Here is a 22,824-nt window from a genome sequence, read left to right as displayed (position 1 = left end):
GTGAACAGCTCACAAAGCAGAGGGGAACCACAGCAAGATGAATCAATGGGTCCCCAGAAATGAATGATCAAAGACTTGGAATCAAGGTTTGTTTCACCAACTGCCATTGAAACTGTGGAATCTATGAGGGTGACCCTAATGAAGTCTTCTAATAATGGGGGATATGGAGCCCTAACTGGCCACCTTCTATAACCAGGTTAGGTTCTTAGCAGTGGGACTGCGACATCAACCCAGCCACAAAACCTGTCCTGCCTGCAAGACATGCTGGGGCAATGGTGGGCCATAACTTGTGGGAGTGGCCAACCCATGACTGGTCCAATTTGAGGCCCAGGCCATGAGAGGTAGCCCATGTCTAACACTGCTTGGATGGCCAGGAACTAGAGGCAGGACACCACAGAGAACCAGGATAGAACAAACAGGACTGGTAAAATAAATAAATAAATAAATGGTCAATGAGATGTTCCCTAATGATGAATCTGTTCATAGATCAGTGCCTAGCATAATCATCATCGGGGAAGCTTCATCCAGCAACTAATGGTAGCAGATGCAGTCTCACAACTAAACATTAGGCTGGGGTGAGGTAACCCTGCAGAAGAAGTCAATGAAGGATTGAAGGAGCCAGAGGAGAGAAGGGGACCACAAGAAAGTGGCCCACAGAATCAACAAAGCAGGACTCATAGGTGCTCAGAGAGACTGACTCAGCAATCAGGGAGCCTGTATAAGTCCGACCTATGCTCTTTGCATATATGTTATGGTTGTGTAGCTTGGTGTTCTTTTGGTACTCCCAATAAAGGGAGTGGTGGTGTCTCTGACTCTTTCGTTTGCAGTTGGGACGCTTGTCCTCCTACTGGGTTGCCACATCTAGCTGTGATGAGGTTTTGTGCTCAATCTCACTGTATCTTATTAGGCAATGTTTGGTGGATATTCCTAGGAGGACTGCTCTTTTTTTGGGTGGGGGGGCAGGAGGAGTTGATCTGGGGGAAAGGGCAAGTTGGGGAGGGAATAGGAGGAGTGTAGGGAAGGGAAACCAGATTCAGAATGTATGAGAGAAGAATAAAACGTTTTTTTGTTTTGTTTTGTTTTTTCAGACTTGTTTCAGATGAAAATACTGCAGTGTCAAGACACGTTGGGTAAGCCAACCACAGGACACTGGACTTCCATGTCACTTCAAGAGTGGTCCTCACTAAGCTCACTTATATGATCACATAAAGGATCTTTGTTACAACCAAGGGAGTAAGACAGAAAAATACTAAATGGATGGATTGGCAATGTCCAGCTAATACTGCAACCAAACCACCTATTCAACTACAATTTCATTCATACTAGTGGGTGCTTAATTAATGTGTTCCTACAATGCAAAGCAAGGTTTTGCTTACAAAAACTTAGGACAATTCCAAATTCCAAATAAGCAAGATCTAATTTCATTAGTTCTATTCTTCTGATTTTTTAAAGATTTTTATTTATTTATTATGTATACAACATTCTGCTTCCATGTATATGTGCACATCAGAAGAGGGCACCAGATCTCATAAGGGATGGTTGTGAGCCACCATGTGGTTGCTGGGAATTGAACTCAGGACCTCTGGAAGAGCAGTCGGTGCTCTTAGCCTCTGAGCCATCTCTCCAGCCCCTGATTTTTTTTTTTTTAATGCATGACTTCAATACTGAAGATTGAATGGGGGCATGGCTCATGTTAAAACTCCCATTAGTCCCTTAGGCTACAAACATCTCAAGTCATCACAATGGTATCCCTGTATTATATACAACTACCTAGAAATTTGTGTTTATGCACAAATGTCATGTAACTCAGTATTTACTTCTTCCAAGAACCTATGAGTTAAGAAAAAGAGAGCCTGAAGTACAAATATATCCAGGAAAGTCAATACACAGCTATGCTTTACAGAGTCCACAAGACTCAAAATGGGGATTTGATGCTAGCCATTTTCTGAAAAGACACCTGTAAGTAATAATAATAAAAAAAAAAGATGTGAACTCTAAATACCATGCTGATTATACTGTCACATTTAGATGCTTACCTATGGCAGCTTAAATGCCTGGAAAAATATAATATTTTTAAGATGGAAGGCCTCCCCATTGCCTCCTAATACCTCACAAACAAGGGCTGCATCTTGAAAAACGCCACAGTTGGCAAATCACTGTGACCAAGATCAAGGGTTGTAAAGAAAGATGAAAGATGAGAAAAACCACAGAAAGGCTCACATGGTGCTGTAGTTTGGTATGGTTTATGCTGCAGAAGTGCACAGGCAGGAATCTTGGCTCTGGTGTAACTTCCCTGAAACAGTGAAACCTGAAAGAGGCAGAGTGTACAGGAGATGACTGAGTGTGAGCATCTTTACATGAAAGGATGAATGCTGGTACCACAGGAGTGGGTAACTTTCCACAGAAAGGGTTGGTCATAAAAGGGTGAGCATGCTCCTCCTCAGTCTCTGACCACATCGGCTTCCTTCCTCAGTATTCCTGCTTACAACTCTCTCTGATCATCTGATGCCATCTGCCACACTATGATCCAGATCAGGGGCCCTCCTGCCCAACACCAGTTCCACCTTATTGGACTGTGCAGCCAGTAGAATCATCAGACAAGAAATCTCCTTCTCCTTATGTATTTCCCAGTGTTGGGTATTTGGTTACAGCATCGCAAAACAGATAAGACCTGTGGATAATGTTTACTGCATGGCTAAATCACAGACTCAAACCACAGGTCCCAGAACAGAACAGGTAAAGGAAAGTGTAGCTAACATGAACAATGGAACTGTTTACATCTGCACAGAAGAACAAAGTTATATCATTTGCAGAAAAGTATACACAGATGGAGACAATCACATGAAATGAACTAAAACAGCCTCCAAAGACAAATATGCCTTCTTTAATTTGTGGTTCCTGGATTTTATGTAGTCATGCAAAATCATGTATGCATGGATTAAGCAAAATTGTCTAGGGGAACAAAGTGGGTTAATAGGAGGAAAAAGGGTAGGAAAGGGGAAGTTAGAAGGAACAGGGAAAGTGGAATAGAACTATGTTCAACAAAATACTTTTTGAAATTTTCAGAAACGTTAAAAAATTTCTCCCTTGTTTGTTATCATATTATGTAAAAAAAAGTTGACTAGATTTCTCTCACACTAGAAAATGTCTGTGTAAATCGGCCCATCTTAAAATATGATTTATGCGGCATTCCTGACATCTGCTTTGGGAGTGTAGATTATAGGGACACTGAGATTGACATTACACAGAGCAGACTGAAACAAAGTCTCGGGCTATGTCCGGGTTCAGACAACCAGATATGTTGGGTCTCCAAATGGAGAAAACAAAGTAGTGTCAATGGAAACTCTAAATACAGAACCCAGGACCAACTGTGCACTTCTTCCTGGGCAGTGAGTGCCACACAGCAGTGCAGGCTGGAATATCAGAACCAGTCACACTGAGTTAAGGATTCTGTGCAAACACACAAAGGCCCAGGCAGTGGGAAAGATTTAAAAAGTATAACTACATCTATGCAGGGAATTGCTTTATGATTTTGAACTAGATAAATCAAGTACAGAGGGGGAAAGGAGAAAAAAGGAGGGAGGAGAGACAGAGAAAGTAACCTGAAGGTACATATTTCTCTTCCTGTACTCCCTTCAACAGAAAGCTCTACTTATCTGATTCTGTTTTCTATAAAGAATTTAGACAGACTGTATTCACCAAAATGTTGGCTCTGCAATGTATTAGTCTGTGTAATTGTGGCATAATTTACATTGAAATAAGCTACATGCCTTTCCTCCCCCTACATCTGTAAACGGAAACAAACCCCTCAAGAGTTAAAAGCCTGCCCTGGGTGCTGGATTTGGTACAGCACTCAGGAGGCAGAGTCAGGCAGATTTCTGTGAGCTCTGAGTTTGAGGCCACCCTGGTTTACATAGCCAGTACCAGGACAGCCAGAGCTACATAGTGAGATCCTGTTTCAATAAAAGGAAAAAGAAAAAGAAAAAGAGTAACAAGAAATCCTGCTGAGGGCATCCTTGGCTGCTATGGGAAGAGAGCAGGTGCTGTAGTTGGTGAAGGGAGACTGGCTTGACTCTCCCACAACCCTCACAAAAGATGCTCATTTCTACTGTTTACTCATTCATTCACTCACTCATTTAATGTGAGGATACATGTGTGTGTGTGTGTGTGGGGGGGGGGGTTGTCAGAGCATCTTTCTTGATTGTTTTCCAGTTAATTTCTTGAGGACCAGTCTCTAGCTGAATACAGAAATGGCCCATTGCAGCTAGTCTAGCCTGCCACTGTGCCCTGGGGATCCTCTGCCTTTGCCTCAGGAGTGCTGGGAGTACAGGTGGCCCTCTTGCCCACTGTTTTCACCTGAGTTCAGAGATCTGAACTCTGATCCTCGGGCATGTGAGATAAACAATTTATCCACTGAGCCACTTCCCAACCCACACTCTCTTCTTTGAGGCTTCAAATGGTCCTTACTGATTTTAAGTTCAAAGAAATATGCACATACTCTTCCCTCTGCCTACTTTCCCCCATCTCAGCAAGTGTTCTATTAAATTGGTACTTGTTGCTAACATTGCTGCCTGAGAAGAAATGCCCACAGGAGCTCTTGAGAAGGCTATAATACTTAGAAATACAACAGAACCAAGGTTTTTTTTTTTTTTTTTTTTTTTTTTTTGCCTCTTAACTGTTGTACTTCATGTAGAATCCCAGATATCCAAGATTTTGTCAGCAAGTATTGGGAGTATTGAGCCTGGGATTGCTAGTCATTTCAGAATTCTGTCAACCTTCATCATGAATCCATCAGTCCCTGCATCATGATGTCATCAGCCCCTGTCACGATATCATCAGCCCTTCCTGAGCTGAGCACCTTTTGAAATTAAACTCTAAATTCTCAGTCACTTACCAGAATTTCCCAACCTGAAACGCCATGGACAATCTGGGCTTGCTCAGGAAACTCCCTTGTGAACTGAAGGATTTTCCCAGCATCCAAGATTTCTAACCAATAGATGCCACTGGATGCCACCACTACCTCTACCTCAGGTGTCACAAGTGAAGTATCTTTAGAAAGGACCACATGTTCCCTGGGGAGTAAAATTTGCCATACACTGCCACTCCCGTTTCCCTTAAAAGAAGTTCTGAATGACCAATGACATCTTCTCTTTGTTCAACCACACTGCAAATTTCGGAATAGTAAAATAATGATATGCCCACAGAGTGTGAGGGAATCTAGGATCAAAGGCTTCGGCTAAGGACAAAAGAACCAGAATATAATTCAAAGTTATGAGAAAGTAACTATTTAGATATTTGCAAAATGAAGAGAGGCCTTGAAGGATTATACAACATGATAATAATGGACTGATTACAAATACATCTCTCTCTACCTCTGCAATGTGAAATCCCACTTTACGATTTGGTCCTCTACAAGGAGAACCAACAGTGCAGATAGACTTCATTCATAGAAATGGTGGCTCCACAGCTTTGAGCTGCCATGTAGGTACTGGGAACTGAACCTAGAAGAGCAATCAATGCTCTTAAGTGCTGTGCCATCTCTCCAGCCCCCAGTCTATCTAATTTTGGCATAATTTACATTGGAAAAAGCAGAACGCCCTAGTTTCCACATTTGGAAAGAAATACTATCTGGAATGGTTTCAGAGAAGAAAGGTAAGATTCTGTGTAGCTAGAGCTCTATCTTTGGTGTCTTACAGAATAAGTCTTCCCCATGCTAGCTGGCCAGTAGTATTTAGTGCTGTATAGAAGCAGCTACTGAAGGAGAGAGAGGGTGAGGAGGGTGGCCTCTAAACTTAGAATGTAAAGTTCCAAGTGTGTGTAAAATTTCATCAATGGAGGTAAACTACATAAACACACTCCAGGAAGTAGCATCTAAGAAAAAACAATGGGACTTGGTCATAAAACTCCTGGCTTAGAAAATTCCTATGGGTTATAGGAGACAATGGCTATTCACTCAATCTGTCAGAAGGCCAGGCCTGTCATCAGTTATTTTGGAGTGGGAGCAAGTCACTAGGGAGTGACTAAGATCTCCAGGTCTAAGACAAGAAGTCTGTGACATGTGTCAGAACAAATGGCTACAGCAATTCTAAACTACCACTTAATGTGCAAAAGCGAAGTACTTGGTAAAACCATCCTTGAAGTGCAATGATTTAATTAAAATAGATTTTCACATGGTCACATTCAAAGAACTCAAGTCTCTTAATTATGTAATGCTTTGCCAATAATTAAATAGTCTTCTGTAACATCCACTAGGAAGGAACGGGTTATTTGCAGACAAGCGATGTATTGAAAACACCTGATAAGGCTATAAATTCCATGTTGTACATCCACAAATCAGCTCCAAAATTGCATCTGAATATTAAGAATGACTCTGGCTTTCATTTAATGGTAAGTCCTATGAAATCAATTAACTGTTAAAATAGCTTAATTGGAACATATGTATTTTAATTTGTGTGTGTGTATAAAAAAAGTCTTTAATCAACCCAAAACATTCTAAAATTGCATTTCTAGGTAATGTAGTGAAAGAATTGAACTTATGACAAGATAAGAGTAAGGATGTGGAAAATGTGGGAAGGATGTTAGTCAAACAGCAGCAACTCTCAAGCAGGACAGAAAGATCATATTGGTTTAATGTGATTGTGCTGAAAAAGCAATCTACAAACGAGGTGAGTCAGACCAAGTGCATGTTTTCTGACACAAAGCCAGTTCTGGGGGATTTAAAATACTGGGGGGTGGGGAGCAGTGAGCAGTGAAACTGCTCAGTAGGTAGAGGCCCATGCTGCATTTCTTGATGACCTGAGTTTTACCTCTGAGATCAAGGCTCACAGGGGAAGGAGATAAATGCTTTCTGAAAGTTTACCTCTGACCTCTGACCTCTATACCCATGTCATTCCCCCTCACACCCCAAACAAACAAACAAACAAACATAATGAAAAGAAAAATGGTGGGGGGAATTTTGGCAGTTGAGTACAATTACTGACTCATACACCTACCCCCTACCTCATGGAACTAGTGGGGAACATTAGAGCTAGCTATAGCTGTGCTACATAATTTATTGTTAACAACAACAAAAAGGCAGAAAAACCTCCTTGGGAATATGTTTTTTAAAAATACCTATTGAGGTCACCATGAATAAAAGCAAGATTTATGTTTTAGTATTGGTAGTTGGTTTAAAAAAGAGTGAAAAAAAAAACAAAAAACAAAGTGAGGCCAATTCCAAAATTCATAACTGCAAACAGCATGCTCTTAAAATGAAATACTCATTACTGTGAAATTAATGAAAGATAGAATGACATTTTTTTTCTTGATATTTATCTATCTGACCTGGTCTAACTTCCCTTCATCCTAAGGACAGAATGGCAGTCAATTCTGAAGGAAGGAATCAAGAACCATCCCTTTCTAGAACTTAGTGTTCCTGATTACGCTGGCAGGAGGAGACAATGTTTGGTTCCCTTTGAAATTTTTTATGAGTCCTGGCCCAGAAAAGTTGTCTGATAAACACTGCAGAATGAATAAGTCAGCAAATGAGTACAGAAATGAAGAAGGGAAAATACCTGAGGTGAATATGAAAGAGAGAAACAGCTGTGAATAACAGCAAGAGCAGGGAAAAACAAAGAAAGACCAGATGCACTCAAAGAGACACTAACCATCAAAGGATCACAAGACCCCAGAGAGCAGGTAAGCAAGAGGCAGCAGAGGGAGGCAGAGGGTCTGCAAAGCAACTCACAGTCTTCACCTGTTATTGACAAAGATGAAAGCACTTTGATAGGAAGCATTACAGAATAATTCTCAGACACAGATACACACATCTCACACAGACTTGGTGCTAACACTGAATTCGGTAGTAAAGAATTTAAAGGTTGTTCTCTTTCGGGATTGCAGACACAAACACAGAAATGCATACCTGTAATACTACATTACATTGTTACATTAGTTGTTTCCACGATGCCCAGCAGGGGATGCATCCATTTAAGTGAATCATGAGACTTACAAATCATCACTCACAGTCAAGGTCTATCTCCAGGGTCATGCACTTCTGATACAACCAGTATCTTTATGGGTGACACACAAAGAGCCAACTGGACAATGCTTTTACCAAGACACAATTCATGATTGGTGTGGGAAAGCTCTGCAGGAGTCCCTCTAATTTAATCCTACTGAACACTAATTTGATGAGCAGCAACTGAGCCAAAGCACGGCTCAATGGCTTGGGAGAGATGGGCAGTTAGAAAAAGAAAAGCAGCCAAGGGTCTCTGCTTCAGAGTGCCCCCCCACAATCTCCCCCACCCCGATTCTAGGAATCATACCTCCCAGTGAAATTTTCCAATACTCGTTCACTGACAGGCCAACCAACGGGCTATCCCACTGCAATCAACCTTGAAGAATCTCAATGTTACCATAAATTATTTGCACAAGAAGTTACAAAACCAGCCAAGATTGGATGATGAATAGACCCCTGGCCCACAAGGAGCTTGTGGCACAGAGGGCAGAGGAAGCCAGCAAAGTAACAATTTCTACACAAGATGGAAGGCCATGGGGCCATAGCAGGTCAAAAGAAGGACAAGTCCTATCTGTCTCTGAGGGGTGGGGGAGCGGAAGATGAAAGGCAGGGAGGTTAAGAAAAAGCCTTTGGGGCCAGCCCTGGATGGATGAGTCACCAAGAACTTCTCCTGCTTCTCCATGTCTATAAATAATCCCAGGTGCTGCCATTTCATTTAATTACTAAGCCTCTCCAGATGGAGAAAAATAATTAAGAAGTCTGTGGTGCCGACATGATATAAAGAATAGGTTAGCATCTCGTGAGGCATTTGAATTCTGATGTTTCCTTTCAACTATGAAGTAAGGGCAGAAGTAAAGGGGGAAAAGGATGCCACAGACCTTAGAAAAACCCAAAGAAGTATAGTCAAATCCTAGACAGAACTGAAACAGAAATGGGAAAGTAGTAGGACAAAGAGTACAGTTCAACTGGCCCATCAAAAGCAGAACCTCTAAGATGAAATGAGAAAGTATACTAAGAGTTCCTGATGAGGGGCTATCAAAAAGAAATACTTCAGGGGGGCTGGAGCGACGGCTCACCAGCGAACAGCATTTGCTCATCCAGGGGACTCAAATTCGTTCAGATGAAATGGTAGCTGTCCACACCAGGCAGCCCACAACCAGATCTAACTCAGGCCGTGTGTGTGTGTGTGTGTGTGTGTGTGTGTGTGTGTGTGTGTGTGTGTGTGTGTGTGTGTGTGTGTGTGTGTGTGTGTGTGCGCGCGCGCACGTGCTCCAACAACCTCCTCTACCCTCCCCAGATTCTATTGCCAACATGGCATACACTTACACATAAATTGAAAAGTTTAAATGTTCAAAACAGAGAAATACTTCAAAGAATGCTCATTTATATACAAGAGCAACATAACATATCTACAAAGAAATTTACCAAGAATGCTTTTTTATATACAAGAGCAGCATAACATATTTACTTCTTAGAAATACACTAACTAACTGGCTGTGTCTCTCCTAACATGAGAACTGTTTTCTATCTTTGCATTCAGAACAGATTTAGAAGAGACCCTATCCAAAGACTGAACGGGACAGGAGAAAAAAGTGTCTAACTCTAGTTGGCACTTAAAGCCTTAGGCATTACAACCCTAAAGTTCCCTCAATTCAGTGACAGATGAAGGAAGCTTCATCAATGCACATGTAAGACAAAGGACAAGATGCATATGATTGGGACATGCCACCAAAATAAAAAAAAAAAAATCACTAAGGCCAACAGTCTTCAGGTGTTCTGTGTAAACACAAAAGTAATGAAGTCTACAAGATGGTGGCAGCAAGCTTCTGCTGGGCAGCTTGAAATCCTTCAGGTGATCATGTGGCTAGAAACACCACCTGAGTGCTGGTTTGGAAACAGGAAAGTATGAAATGAGTGTTGCTGAAGAAAAAAGTGAGAGAAAAAAAGTGGAACTAATTTAGTGGTGGTGATAAAATATACAAAACATTGTTATCCTGGACCCACGATAGTTTCCTCTCAGAACTTCAAGTGAAGCCAATTAAATCTTTTAATGTATTATTTTTAAAAGCGAAATATCCTTCCACAAATTGCCCAATAATTCTCCCGATTCTCACTCATTTTAGCATGAGTATATTCTTACTTATTTAACCAGATAACCCATGGAAGGCATTACAATAAGAGAATGGATTAACAGACTGCTTTAACCGTTCTCAGAGCATTTTACATTTCTATCAGCATTCAAACAAGGTTAACAATAGAGAATATTCAAAGTTCTACTCGGAAAAAACAAGATAATTATTTTAATTTTTGTACTTATACTAATTATTTATTCTTTGGAATGGTTTAACAACAAATTCCTTTATCCTTTGCCAAGTGTTTATTTCAAATTCTCTCTTTTTTAAAGTCCTTTAAAATGAAACTTTACTCTTATCTTTTTTCTCCCAAGGGCTGTGAGCCCAAAGGTAACCCGTGTGACTTAGAAAAAAATGCCCTGTGATCTAGATATATTACAGCCGGATTGCCAGGGCTTACACAGCAAGTGACACTCAGCTTTGGGACCAAAACTGCAGTTCACTTGTGGCTGATGTATTTTTTGTGGTTCTTCTTTCCTTCGTCTGGGTCCACAGGAAACACTTGCCAGAGGCCTGCCTCTCCACCTTTCAACACTAAGACTGACCCTCATGTTGACCTGTTACCAAGAGATGCCAGCTGACCCTCCATTTCTGCAGTTTATGCCTGGCACAGACACATTAGGAGCATGTAAACATGGAGCAGATGGGAACATCTGCATGACAAGCACACCACTGTACAGTGGGAAGGAAGCACACCCCTGTACAGTGGGAAGGAAGCACACCCCTGTACAGTGGGAAGGAAGCACACCCCTGTACAGTGGGAAGGAAGCACACCCCTGTACAGTAGGAAGGCACATCCCTCCAAGGCAGAGAGTCAGGCGTCAGGCACTTCTCATTTTGATGACTGCTAGAGTATCAAGACATTTTATGTAATATCTACCAAAGTTAACTTTTAAAAAAATCATGTCTATTGTCTGTAATAAAGCCAAATCAATGAAACTAAATTTAAGCCAAAATAAGATTGCTTAGTCTACCTGCTAGGCCGGTGCTGAATATAATACTCTGGCAACATTATGAACCTTACAGGTCTAACCATAGCAAAGGCAGAGAAAGCAAGAGATCTGTGTGTAGAGGAAGTCAACAGGAGGCCCAACATCTATGTGTAAACTGATGACATGACGGCTGCATGGTATGGCTAAGGGATAAGTTTTTATTGTATGTGTGTGTGTGTGTGTGTGCGAGAGAGAGAGAGAGAGAGAGAGAGAGAGAGAGAGAGAGAGAGAGAGAGAGAGAGATATGCAAGGAGCATCTAGAAGAATCTAGATCAGAGAGAGAAAACAGACTGACAGTGACCAGTAGACTGGACCTGCCCTTGTAGAGAAACAGGAGTGGGGGCATAGAGAGGGAGAAAGGGGGGGGGGAGAGGGAGATGGGGGTGGGGACTAAGAGTGTGGGCAAAGGAGAGAGCATAGCTGAAAGAGCAGGGCTATATATAAGAGATGAGTAGCTGGGGGGGAGAATGCTAGCTGGACTTGGATGCTGAGGGAGCCTGGGGGCCAGCATGTGCTTTGGTATGCTAACAGGCACCACAGACAGTCACTTGTCCCTTCTGCCAGTGATAAGGGAAATGGCTCCTTTTGGTAAAAGGAAACCAGCTTCACAAGTTCCTTAAAGAATGCTGGCTTTTATCTAATCTGCAGAAATTGGCGAATAGTTGCCTTTGAACCTGACTATCTAGACCTGACTATCTACTCAGAACTTGGCTTTGTCACTTGTACCATATCACCCTGGATTGCCAAACAGTAATAGATGAAGACAAGGTGAGAGTGAGGTGTTCCTCTGCTCAGGGGGTTTAGAGAGATAGATGTGTGACACTTCATGCTGTGAATGTTAGACAACTCTCTCCTGCTACTTTTATGTGGGTTCAGAATGAAGCTTAGGTCATCAAACTTGCTTAGCAAAGGCCTTTACCCACTAAGCCACATTGGAAGCTTAAGACCTCTCTATATTTAAGACAAATAAAAATGTTCAAACTTATTTTTTTTAAAGTAGGATTTTGTTGTTGTTTTAAATTACGTGTATATGTGTGTTTGTGTGTATGTACATCTGAGTGCAGTGCCCCGTAGAGGCCAGAAGGGGTTATCAGATCCCCTGGAGCTAGAGTTACAGGCAGTTGTAAGCCACCTGACATGGGAACTAAACTCAGATCCTTTGCAAGAGTCTTAAGTACCTGCTCCTCACCATTGAGCCTTCTCTCCATCCCTTAAGCTCATTCTAATAAGGAGATTCAAAAAGGAAAATCAAAACAGACTGAAAAAATAACAATACTACGTTTTCCTTCTATTGCATGGCAAAGCTAAACTCCAATGTCTCAGCACACAGGTGGCCCAACACAGAGGGGAACCAAGGCCACTCAGCACATCTGTGTCCAACACAGTACTGTTTCTTTTAATATATATATATATATATATATATATATATATATATATATGTGTGTGTGTGTGTGTGTGTGTGTGTGTGTGTGTCTGTCTGTCTGTCTGTCTGTCTGTCTGTCTGTCTGTCTGTCTGTCTGTCTCTAGGACAGCAGGCCAAAACTTGGAAAAGTACCAACTAATGAAATATATAGTCAACTTTTCCATACATGAAGTAGGAGATGTGTCCTAGAAACTTTTCAAAAACTCAAAACCTAGATTTCACAGTCAAGCATTTTGGTGGTTGCCTACCCAAGACTCTAATGTTTAACAAGTCCTATGTTTAACAAGTGTTTGTGGAGGAATCAAAAAGAAAATAAAAAGAATTCAAACATTTTGGTGAAGCATGCATCCTTCCAACACCCAAAAATATCTTTTAAAATTCGCTTTCCTATACAAATAACACCCCACAGAGTAGGGCCTGGTTGCCCACAGAGTAGGGCCTGGTTGCTCACAGTGGCTTCGGAGGAAGTTGGGAAATTGACAGCCAGTCACATAAAAGGCAACATGCAAGAAGGTCAGGAAACAGTGGATTAACAGTTAGGTGAAAATTGCTTCAGAGATATCAGTATTGTCAACTGCAATCTGGTAACTTCAGGAGAAGGGAGGGGTCCAGGCAGAAGCCAGTGAGCTTGCAGCATAGCAAAACCTGAGATTCCCAATGCTCATGATGAAGACATGTGATATCACAAAACCTTACATGGTTAGACACATAGTGTTTGCCATTTATCTAGTGCCAACTCCGTGTGAGGAGCTGACCCAGTCAGTGACGTGTGATGTGTTGTCCCCACTTCACAGACAAGGGTGCTGTGCCCAGGAAGGCTAATTGCATCACCATCAATGCAACTGTTAGGCAGAAATGGGGCTCATCACAAATGTTTCTTACCCTAGTGAAAAAGCTCTTAAAACACGTTCTGCTTTGGTGAGTGAGTATGACCAAGGAAAAGAGAGGCACTGAGGACCAGTAGGGGGATAGCAATATGCAGCATAAACAAAGGTCTTCAAAGTACTTAATGCAGCACATGTCTAGATTATATTTCATGTGTAAGTTAACTAAAGATGTTCTAAGAAAAAGTCACTATGCATGATACATTCCAATTTTTAGGAATTGTTTTTCTATTTTAGCTTATTCTGTTTCATTATATTCAAAATGCTGACAAATTCCTGAACTAGTTTCACAGCCCAGTCAAACAGTACCCTTCATTTGAAAACTGGTGCCATGGGCTAGGGAGAGGTCAGTGATTAAAACTGATTGCTGTTCTTAAAGAGGACATGGGTTCAGTTCCCAGTATCCACATCAGGCAGATGGAACTCGAGCTGCAGAGGACCCTACACTTTCTTCTGACTTCCACAGGTACCCCCACACATGCTCTCTCTCTCTCTCTCTCTCTCTCTCTCTCTCTCTCTCTCTCTCTCTCTCTCTCTCTCTCACACACACACACACACACACACACTTAAAAATAAAATAATTTCTTAAACAAAATCTGGACCATAGCCAATGGTTTTTAATATCAGGAAGAATATTACCCTCTGAGAGTTCTATATATTTTCCTTAAAGTGTTTTTTTCAGGAAAAGGGAGAAAGATAGCAAGGAGGGAGAAAAAAGTGGAGAGACATGTCAATTACATGTTCCCCATCAGAAGGGACAGTGGAATGAACTTAGCTCAAACAACAATGCTCCCTCTCCATGGCAAAGCAGCCTGCTCACAGAGACAGGTTTGGTAGGCCTATGCTGGGAGAGTTAGCAGTCCCTTTGGGTTGGCAAGGAAGGACCCACTGCCAACACTGGCCTCTGAGGAAAAGGAACTCTTACATGTAATGGTTTTAGACAGTTTTGAAGACTGAAAGGCAAACCACATATGTACCGTTCAGGTAACATTCCACACTAAACAAGGGCCATGACTGCTAAGGACATACAACTTTAACATGAATGGACTTCTTCAAAAGCCTGAATGTGCACTAGGGAGATGATAAGGTTTGCCTCGCAAACATGATGAACTGAGTTTGATCCACACATAAAAAGTTAGGCATGGTGAGATGAGTGGTGGAAAAAGGTGGATCCCTGTTCACACAGTCTGCCCATTTGACAAAGTTCCAGGCCAATGAGCGACCCTGTATCAGGCAAAAAGTGGAAGGTACCTGAGGAATGACACCTGAAGTTCCCCTCTGATCACAGACACAAGCTACATGACCACACACACAACCACACACACACACACACACACACACACACACACACACACACACACACCACACACAGAGAGAGAGAGAGAGAGAGAGAGAGAGAGAGAGAGAGAGAGAGAGAGAGAGAAAACACACATCTGAGAAGCATCTGTAGTAGGATGAATGGCTTACACTAAAAACTGATATAGGAGCTGTGAGTAGTTACCAATATAAATATATGGAAGGGGAGAGAAGGAGCTGAGAATAGTGGCTCACACCAGTGGTTCAAACACAGAGATGCTAAGGTAGGAGGGTTACTGTGAGCTCCAGGCTAATATGGGTTATAATGTGAGACCCTATCTCAAACCAAACAAAAGGAAGAGATGTAGAGAATGGTGATTTGTAAGTGAGTCAACTTAAGAGTCTCAACAAAGATGAGTTGCCATGGCAATCTGAGAATGGAAGAAGAGGGTCTTTTCCAGCAACGACTGCTACTTATTAATGTTTCTTCAGGTAACGTCAAAATCTCAAAGTTTCTTGAAAGAAAACCACCTCTTTTTCATCTGCCGCTTAATATGCTGAAGGGACCTGTTTAAGACGCTGCAGCCACAAAGTAAGTTAGATGATAAATGTGTTCTTCAATCTGCGCACCAGTCAAGTAGCAATAAAATCAGAATAATTCATGCAAAAATTTTCATTATGTTTCTAAACATACTTATTTACATTTTAAATCACACTTTAGACAATATGAAGTATCTTTCATTTAGACAGGTGTGAAGTAGAAAACAGATGCATTCATTAAACATGGAACAATTCGGCAAATTAAAGAAAAAAAAAAAACAAAGAACTCTCTGGTTGAAGTGTTTCAGCCACCGTTAACTTACTTGAAAAAATATGGCCATGGCTCCAATTATTCTGTTCTCAGAAATTGCCGTTTGAAAGCTGTCAAAATCATCTGGGTTGTAAAAGAAAATCTGCATCTGTAAAATAGTTAAAAATTATATTAGAAAGAATTTTAAAACTATGGAAAAGTAGACTAGTACAAAGGACCTGTGTTCCCACAGACTAAGGCCACAAGCCATTTATTCTTGTATCCACAGTATTTGTTTGCTTAAGCCTGTGAGAGCACAGCCCACATAACATGGCACTTCACTCATATTTGAGAACACACACAGCTTCACACATGTCTGTATCCACGCTGCCCGGAATACACACTACTACTGCTGTGTTCTTATTGTCAGTACCAGCTCATGATGAAACCTTCCCAAGAGGCAAAACTTGAACGCAGCTCAGCACATTCAAGCAGGAAGTTAAGCCCGTGAGAGGGGTGAGAGGAAGCCAGCGTGTGAAATTATCAACACACAATAAACGACTTAGGCACAAGTAGTGCGAACTGGAAGCTGTATCTCAGGAGATTATGGGAAGACCTGAAGTTAGATGTCAGAAATTTAACAAGGAAAAAATTAATGGTTAAAAACAATGAAATAGTACCTTACAGTTTACTGTGTCCATAAAAGCTATTCTACAAATTACAACATTGAATGCACTTCATAAGCTCTATGGAAATGGGAGCTACAGGAAGGAAATAGTGCTTCAGGAAATACTTATCAAGTTGCTTCAGGTTGAACATCACAGGGAACTCTAGGTGCTCCCACCTGAACTGTAAGTACCTTTTCTTGTATGTAGCTAGAATTTCTTATTCAAAATCAAAAATCCAGATTCATCAACTTAAGATCATTTAAAAGACTGAGCATACAAGTAAGATGACAAAAGGGATTTTTTGTTGTTGTTGTTTGTCTGTTCTTGTTTTTTTCAAGGCAGGATTTCTCTGTGTAACAGTCCAGGCTGTTTTGGAACTTGCTTTGTAAACCAGGCTGGCCTGGATCTCACAGGGATCCACCTGTCTCTGCCTGAGTGATGGGATTATAGGTGTGCGCCACCACCATCCGCTGATTACTTAAGTTCCTATTCCAGCATCCCTGCTTCCGTGTCTGGGAGACCTCGGGAAAGTGATGTTCTCAACAGCAGCTTCCTGACATATAAAGTCAAGCATTTCTACTTGGCAGAGGGTTGTGAAGGTGAAGCACATGAGTAGTGATACTGCACCATGCTCAAATCCCAGCAGCACTCCATCCACCACCAACGCAGGCTAACACCAGCAGACTTCTTAAAAATCCTAGTTAAGAGGGCTGGAGAGACAGTTCAGTGGTTAAGAGCACTGGCTGCTCTTCTAGAGGAACCAGGTATTGTTCCCAGGATCCACAGGGCAGCTCACAGTCACTTGTAACTCTAGATCTGACAGCCTCTTCTGGCCTCCTTGGGCACCAGATACATAAGTTGAACATAGATATACATGCAGGCAAAACACTCATACACATATGAATGGCATTGGACTCGGTCTCCAGGGAAACCCTGCTCCTTCAAAAACAATCAAATCTTCTTTGGCAGATAACCACTGCTCCCCCACTTCCTAAATGGTGTGCTCAAAGGGTTTGTAATGGAAATGATGGTCACATCCCAGCCAGGAGCTTGGAGATTTGAGACCCAACAATTAATTCCCAGCAGACACAGCAAACTCAAGGTGACTCCATTTAGGTTAAAAGTGAATGGAGTCTACATGACAAAATGAACTGAGATGCCTAGGAAAAGGTGACAATTCATTTCTGAGGGGGAGATGAAGCCTACTGCATCAAATCACTTCTGAGGGAAATTCAGGAATCAGAGTAGATGGGGGAAGAGATAGACTCTTTTGTGACATTTTTCTTTTAAAGCAAATTCATTTCTTAAGACCTCAAGTTCTTCCCAATGCTGGCAGTGTGGACAGCTTTAGGCATTGCGAATTTACAATAAGAAAAATTCACTCTGCAAGATGCTGAATAAAACCATTTAATACTGGGTCAGTTGCTTCAGGTTCAATACCACTAAACCACGGAGGGGGGATCTCCACACAAGTATATTCAGAAAATGACACCACTTTGCTTTTAAAGCTCAGACTCTCAAAAAGTAAGTAGGTTCCAGAAGGCTTACACTATGGCCCCTGATGTTTTATTTTATTTAAATTCTTTAATTACTACTCATATTTACATATCCATCCCCCCATTCCCTCGCCCTCCCATCCTCCCATGTTCCTCCCAACCCATGCCCCAGCTCCTCACCAGGGATAGTGAGGTCCTCCATAGGGGACCTTCAAAGTTCGTCATATCATTTGGGGGAGAGCCTAGGCCCTCCTTGCTATATCTGGGCTGTAATAGTATCCCTCCATAGGGAATGGGCTCCCAAAGTCTATTTGTGCTCCAGGGATAAACACTGGCTCCACTGTTAGAGATCCCATAAACTGCCTTGGCCTCCTAGCTGGCACCCACATTCAGAGGGCTTGGTTCAGTCCAACGCTGTTTCCCCAGCTTTATGACAAGGGTCTCCATGCTCTCAGTAGGTCAGGTCAACTGTTTCTGAGGGTTTCTCTAGCACCGTCTTGGCTCCTTTGCTCATTTCTCCTCCCTCTCCATGACTGGATTCCAGGAGTATGGTTCAGTGCTTAGCTGTGGGTGCCTGTATCTGCTTCAAACAGCTACTGGACTATGGCCCTAAACAGGGAGGGAAGTATTACTCAATGCACTACCTGAATAGCCTGGGACACAAAACAGATTGAGACCTCTTATGAGGCCCTTTGACATATAGCTTGGGGAGGAAATACATTTTTGGAAAACATGTTTAAATCTAGGCTCCACCCACCTTGATAATTAATGTCTCAGAAAGAAACCACTAGTGCAGGTTGGAAATACCAATTTCCCTTGCTGTTGCTTTTAAGTTGTAGCTTATTGAATTATGTTAACGTCTGCAGCTATCTAAAGATAAGAAAATAAATAAAGGGATAAAGTTTTACTGGGCTAACTGTACTCTACCAATTTGTTGCTGATAAGAAAAAAATAGGGTAGAGACTGTAAATCAATTTTGCAAAGACATCTCTGGCAAATGTTTTGGTTAATTCAGTCACCATGATCCTCGTTTAGATATACACTGAGTCCCTCTGATTTGCCTTTGCTTGTGGGTTAATCATTTCAATGTCAAATCCTCAAGTATCTCCAATTTCTACATTTATTCTTAAAAAGCCACACCCAACCATGGGGGATGATGCATGCCTGAAATCCTAGTATTTGGGTGGCTGGGGCAGGAGAATACATAGAAAGATCTTGACTGAAACAAAACAAAACAAACAAAAGAAAAAGTAATACCCACTATAGATTTTGCATGTCTGAGGGATATTTGAAATATAGTAATTTCTGCCAAAGACACATGCTGTACATGAGGCTTGGGAAAGACCTAGAGAGTAAAGTGACAAAAATGTCTGTCTGTGTCATAGCCACTACCCAGTTCAGTAATTTACATTTTGTCCAATTGGCTCTTGTACTGCCTCTGTGGACGTGCCACTACCACCACATGCTTATCTTTCCTTCAATTTCTTGGGAGTAAGACAGAGATTATATGTCACATGTACTGAAAACATAGTGTGTAATTTCTAAGAATACAAGGATATCCTCTTACTGGACTTCAGTGTAACTGTTACAATAAGGAAATTTCACATTGATATGATCTGATTATCCAATTCTCAGTTCACTTTCGAATTTAGTAAGTGCCCAGTAAAAGCCCATTACAGGTCATGTTACAGTTCTGGTTGCAGAATGCAATCCAGGATTAAACTCTGCACTCTTGTGGCCACATGTTTGCTGTCTGTTCCCATTGCCATCTGGAACAACTCCTTGGCTTTCTTGTCTCTGAGAATGAGATGCCCCATGGACAATTCCACATAAATCTGTGGTCCATCTTCTCACAGTTTCTTAAGGGGAGATTCAGGTGGTATATTCTGTGCAAGCTGCCACACAACACTACTATCTTTATTCAGTACACTGGATCACAGTGACTATGGCATGGCTTATCCTAACATTAGGACTGTTTATCTCAATCATTTCAAGGGTGACATGAGGCAATCTTCTCCACTATAGTTTTCATCTCCTTTGGAAATGGCAAGATTTTTGGAGGGAGATAGTGTGAAATGACATTCCTACTCTGTTTCTCACCTTCACCCACTAGCTTGGACATTCATTAATGACTTACTTTTTTTTTTTAAAGTATAACAGCACCTGTCCAGTTTAATGCAGAAACCAACAAGGCCAGCAAAATATAATAATAGCAACAACAACTTCTAGTCATGTCCTATGAGAAAGTATATAAGGTTGAGACAGAAGATGTACTTGGTTTTGGTTGTTCAGAAAGATGGCCCTCTACATCCCATAATACAGGAAAGTCTAACTAGGCTATTGTAGCTCTCTCACATAAGTCCTCAGGCCTTGGAGATTCTGACCCAACTGAGACTATGCATTTTTAATTAATAAGACTTTTTAACTCTGTTTTTTCTGTATTCATGAATGAGTGTCTCATACAAGGAGTATGTTTCCCATCTCCAAGTTTATTCATTTATGTTTTTGCATGCAGACTTGTTTGGTTTGTGGGCAAACAGACTTGCTTTTGTTTTTTACTTTATTCAATCCATGATGATAGTCTTATTCCTACCATTATCATCTTGATGTTCAAACTGCTCCAGCTCTGCCCAGCAAGAGACCCTTCCAAAGGACTCTTCCCATCGTGTAGCAATATTCCTATTATTTTCTTTGCTTATTTTTTAATTACCTCCTTATGATCCAGCACATTGGTTTGGCTACGACTTATATTTTATCCATCCCTGTCACAAAAAGGCCATTTTATTCTAGCATATACTGGTCTCTTTTGGTGGGAAGAGTGGTTTAAAGACACAGGAACTCAGTATTTTCTAAATGTACTAAAAACAGAAAACATCGTGCTGGGCAAGTGAATTCCAGGTCAGCTGGAGCTGGTTCAGTGAGAAACCTTGTCTCAAAAAACACATTCACCCCTGCCCTAAAATAAAAGAAAACACTGATTCTTCAAGAACACATTATAGTTGAAGGCCAGTGTATCCATTCTGCATAGAAAAGCTGAATCAACTCTATGTGAATGGATGTCACATGACTGTCCTTTCTCACAGAGACAGGCTGAATGAAATTAAAGTAGAAAGCCACTGACAGTCATGAGACCTGTTGTGTATACATTTCAAAGCCAGGAGTGATAAGTGATGTACCTACCAAGTGGAATGGAAGAACTGGACAATCCTCCAAGTGTGTCTCTAGCCAGGTCAGCTGTGTTTTACCAAGAACATCATATGACATCATGACATTTAGAAAGTAGTAATTTACAGGGGAAAACAAATCACAAGGAAACTTCACCACTAGCCAAGTGGGGAGATACCAGCACACGCTCTGTCATGTAGAATGGGCACTGTGATGCTGACAATGATGCACTGGGCCACATGGGATGGGCACAGTGATGAGTGACAACACCTTGTGGCCTTGGATGCTAAGGAATATACACACAGACTAAGACATTCACAGGCCTCTCTCTACACTGCACAATTCCCCTCTCATTTAAATCAATCCTAGGTGCAATGTGTTTTTCCTTCAATTTGCATCATTGTGCATGTAAAGTTGAATGAGCCACAAATGATCAATCTAAAGTAGGCTCATTATTGTCATTTTTCACATATTTATTGACTACCTACAGTATATCAAATCATGTGCAATCACCCAGTAACACTCTGTGAATAAGATATTACCAAGAGTCTCAGGCAAGGCAAGGAAGGGTTTGTAAGACCTCCAAAGTCCAAATTTTTCAAAGCTCTTAAAGAAGAAAAGCATAATAGTATAGAAAAATAACCCTTTATCCTTAGAGTTCAAGGTCTTCATCACCATGCTTTCTTCTACCTGGCAAGAATATCTGTATAATGGAGACTCTGTGTAAGATGCCATGATAGATGAAGACATAGTCAATGCTTGGGAAGACCAAAGTGCCATTAATGAGACAAGGTTAACTTTTTCTTTGAATGCCAAAGTTAGGTAGATGCATGAAAAAGAAAAAAAAAAAAAAAAGCTTCAGGTAGTAGATGGGTGTGGTCAAATGAAATGCATGGTAAAACAAAGCCTAAATTAGTACAGCAAGGGGGAGAATGACACATCTTCATAAGGTGAACACATTTTCCAACGTTACATTTGTGTGTCTAACTCAGTGCTCACGTGACTGTGACGATGGAGGCAAAAGGAAACTACCCAAGTCAAGAGAGGAGAACCCTCAAGTTCTTCTCTACAGATTCAGAAAGTGCTACATTTATATCATCTCTTATAAACCTCCATCTCCCTTACCTACTCCTCATACATGGCTAAGGGGGAAGTCACAGGGAAATAAATGAGACTGCCCAGACAGCTCATAGGAAAGGCCAGTCGATGAATGGTCCTGGGACTACTGGAGAGTTTCCATGCAGAAAAGAATACGCAGATAAAAGCTGCAGAATAGAGATGTTAGAGGAACTGGAAAGATGGCTTATGAACACACAATGCTCTTGTAGAGCCTGGATCTAATATCCTGAACTTATACTTAGCATCTCACGAATGCCTGCAACTCCATCACCAGAGAATCTGGTGCCCTCTTCTGGCCTCTCTGAATACATACATTCATGTGCATATGTCCAAACCAAGACAGACACAAATGTAATTAATGAAAAAAAAAGAAGAAATAAACCTTAAAGTGAGGTCAGGATGGTGGGGAGATGGTATGTGAAGTCTAACCAGGCAGCAGGGATGTGGAAAACTACACAGAAGGTAGCAGTACAGGAGGGAGGAAGTGAAATGTGGGGTTTTAATCATGGCTGGGGATAAATTGCAGAGATCCAGTTGGGATGCAGCTGTGGGCAAGAAAAGCTGCAAAGTGAAAATCTAAACACAATGAAGCACCAATTAGGTCCACTTTCTGGCTAATTTGTACTGGGTGATGTGAGAGCTGGAGAAGTGTAATCTGAGTTCTTATGCTGTACTGATGCAATCGTAAAGCCAGCGTGCATACACATTATACAGACACAGCAGACTTAAGAGACAACTTGAGGGAGGAAGGCTTCCTCAAGGTTCGCAGTTCAGGGTACAGTACTTCATGATGGGACAATTATGATGCTAGGATCGAGGCAGGTGTTCACATTGCCTTCAGTCAGGAAAAAGAGAAAGGT

General features: G+C 41.4%; 1 protein-coding gene across 2 annotated transcripts in view; it reads right to left on the bottom strand.

Annotated features, from left to right (window-relative positions):
- The window catches only part of Ptprg (protein tyrosine phosphatase receptor type G), a 663,134-nt gene that overhangs the window by 183,483 nt on the left and 456,827 nt on the right, over positions 1 to 22,824 (bottom strand). For both annotated transcript variants that reach the window (XM_027389349.2, XM_027389348.2), the window contains exon 5: positions 15,590 to 15,685. In XM_027389349.2, coding sequence (XP_027245150.1) covers positions 15,590 to 15,685 — 96 coding nt within the window. The remainder of the gene's footprint in view (positions 1 to 15,589; positions 15,686 to 22,824) is intronic.

This window comes from Cricetulus griseus, assembly GCF_003668045.3.
Source record: "Cricetulus griseus strain 17A/GY chromosome 1 unlocalized genomic scaffold, alternate assembly CriGri-PICRH-1.0 chr1_1, whole genome shotgun sequence".
Lineage (NCBI taxonomy): Eukaryota > Metazoa > Chordata > Mammalia > Rodentia > Cricetidae > Cricetulus > Cricetulus griseus.
This window is presented reverse-complemented; position numbering and strand designations above follow the sequence as displayed.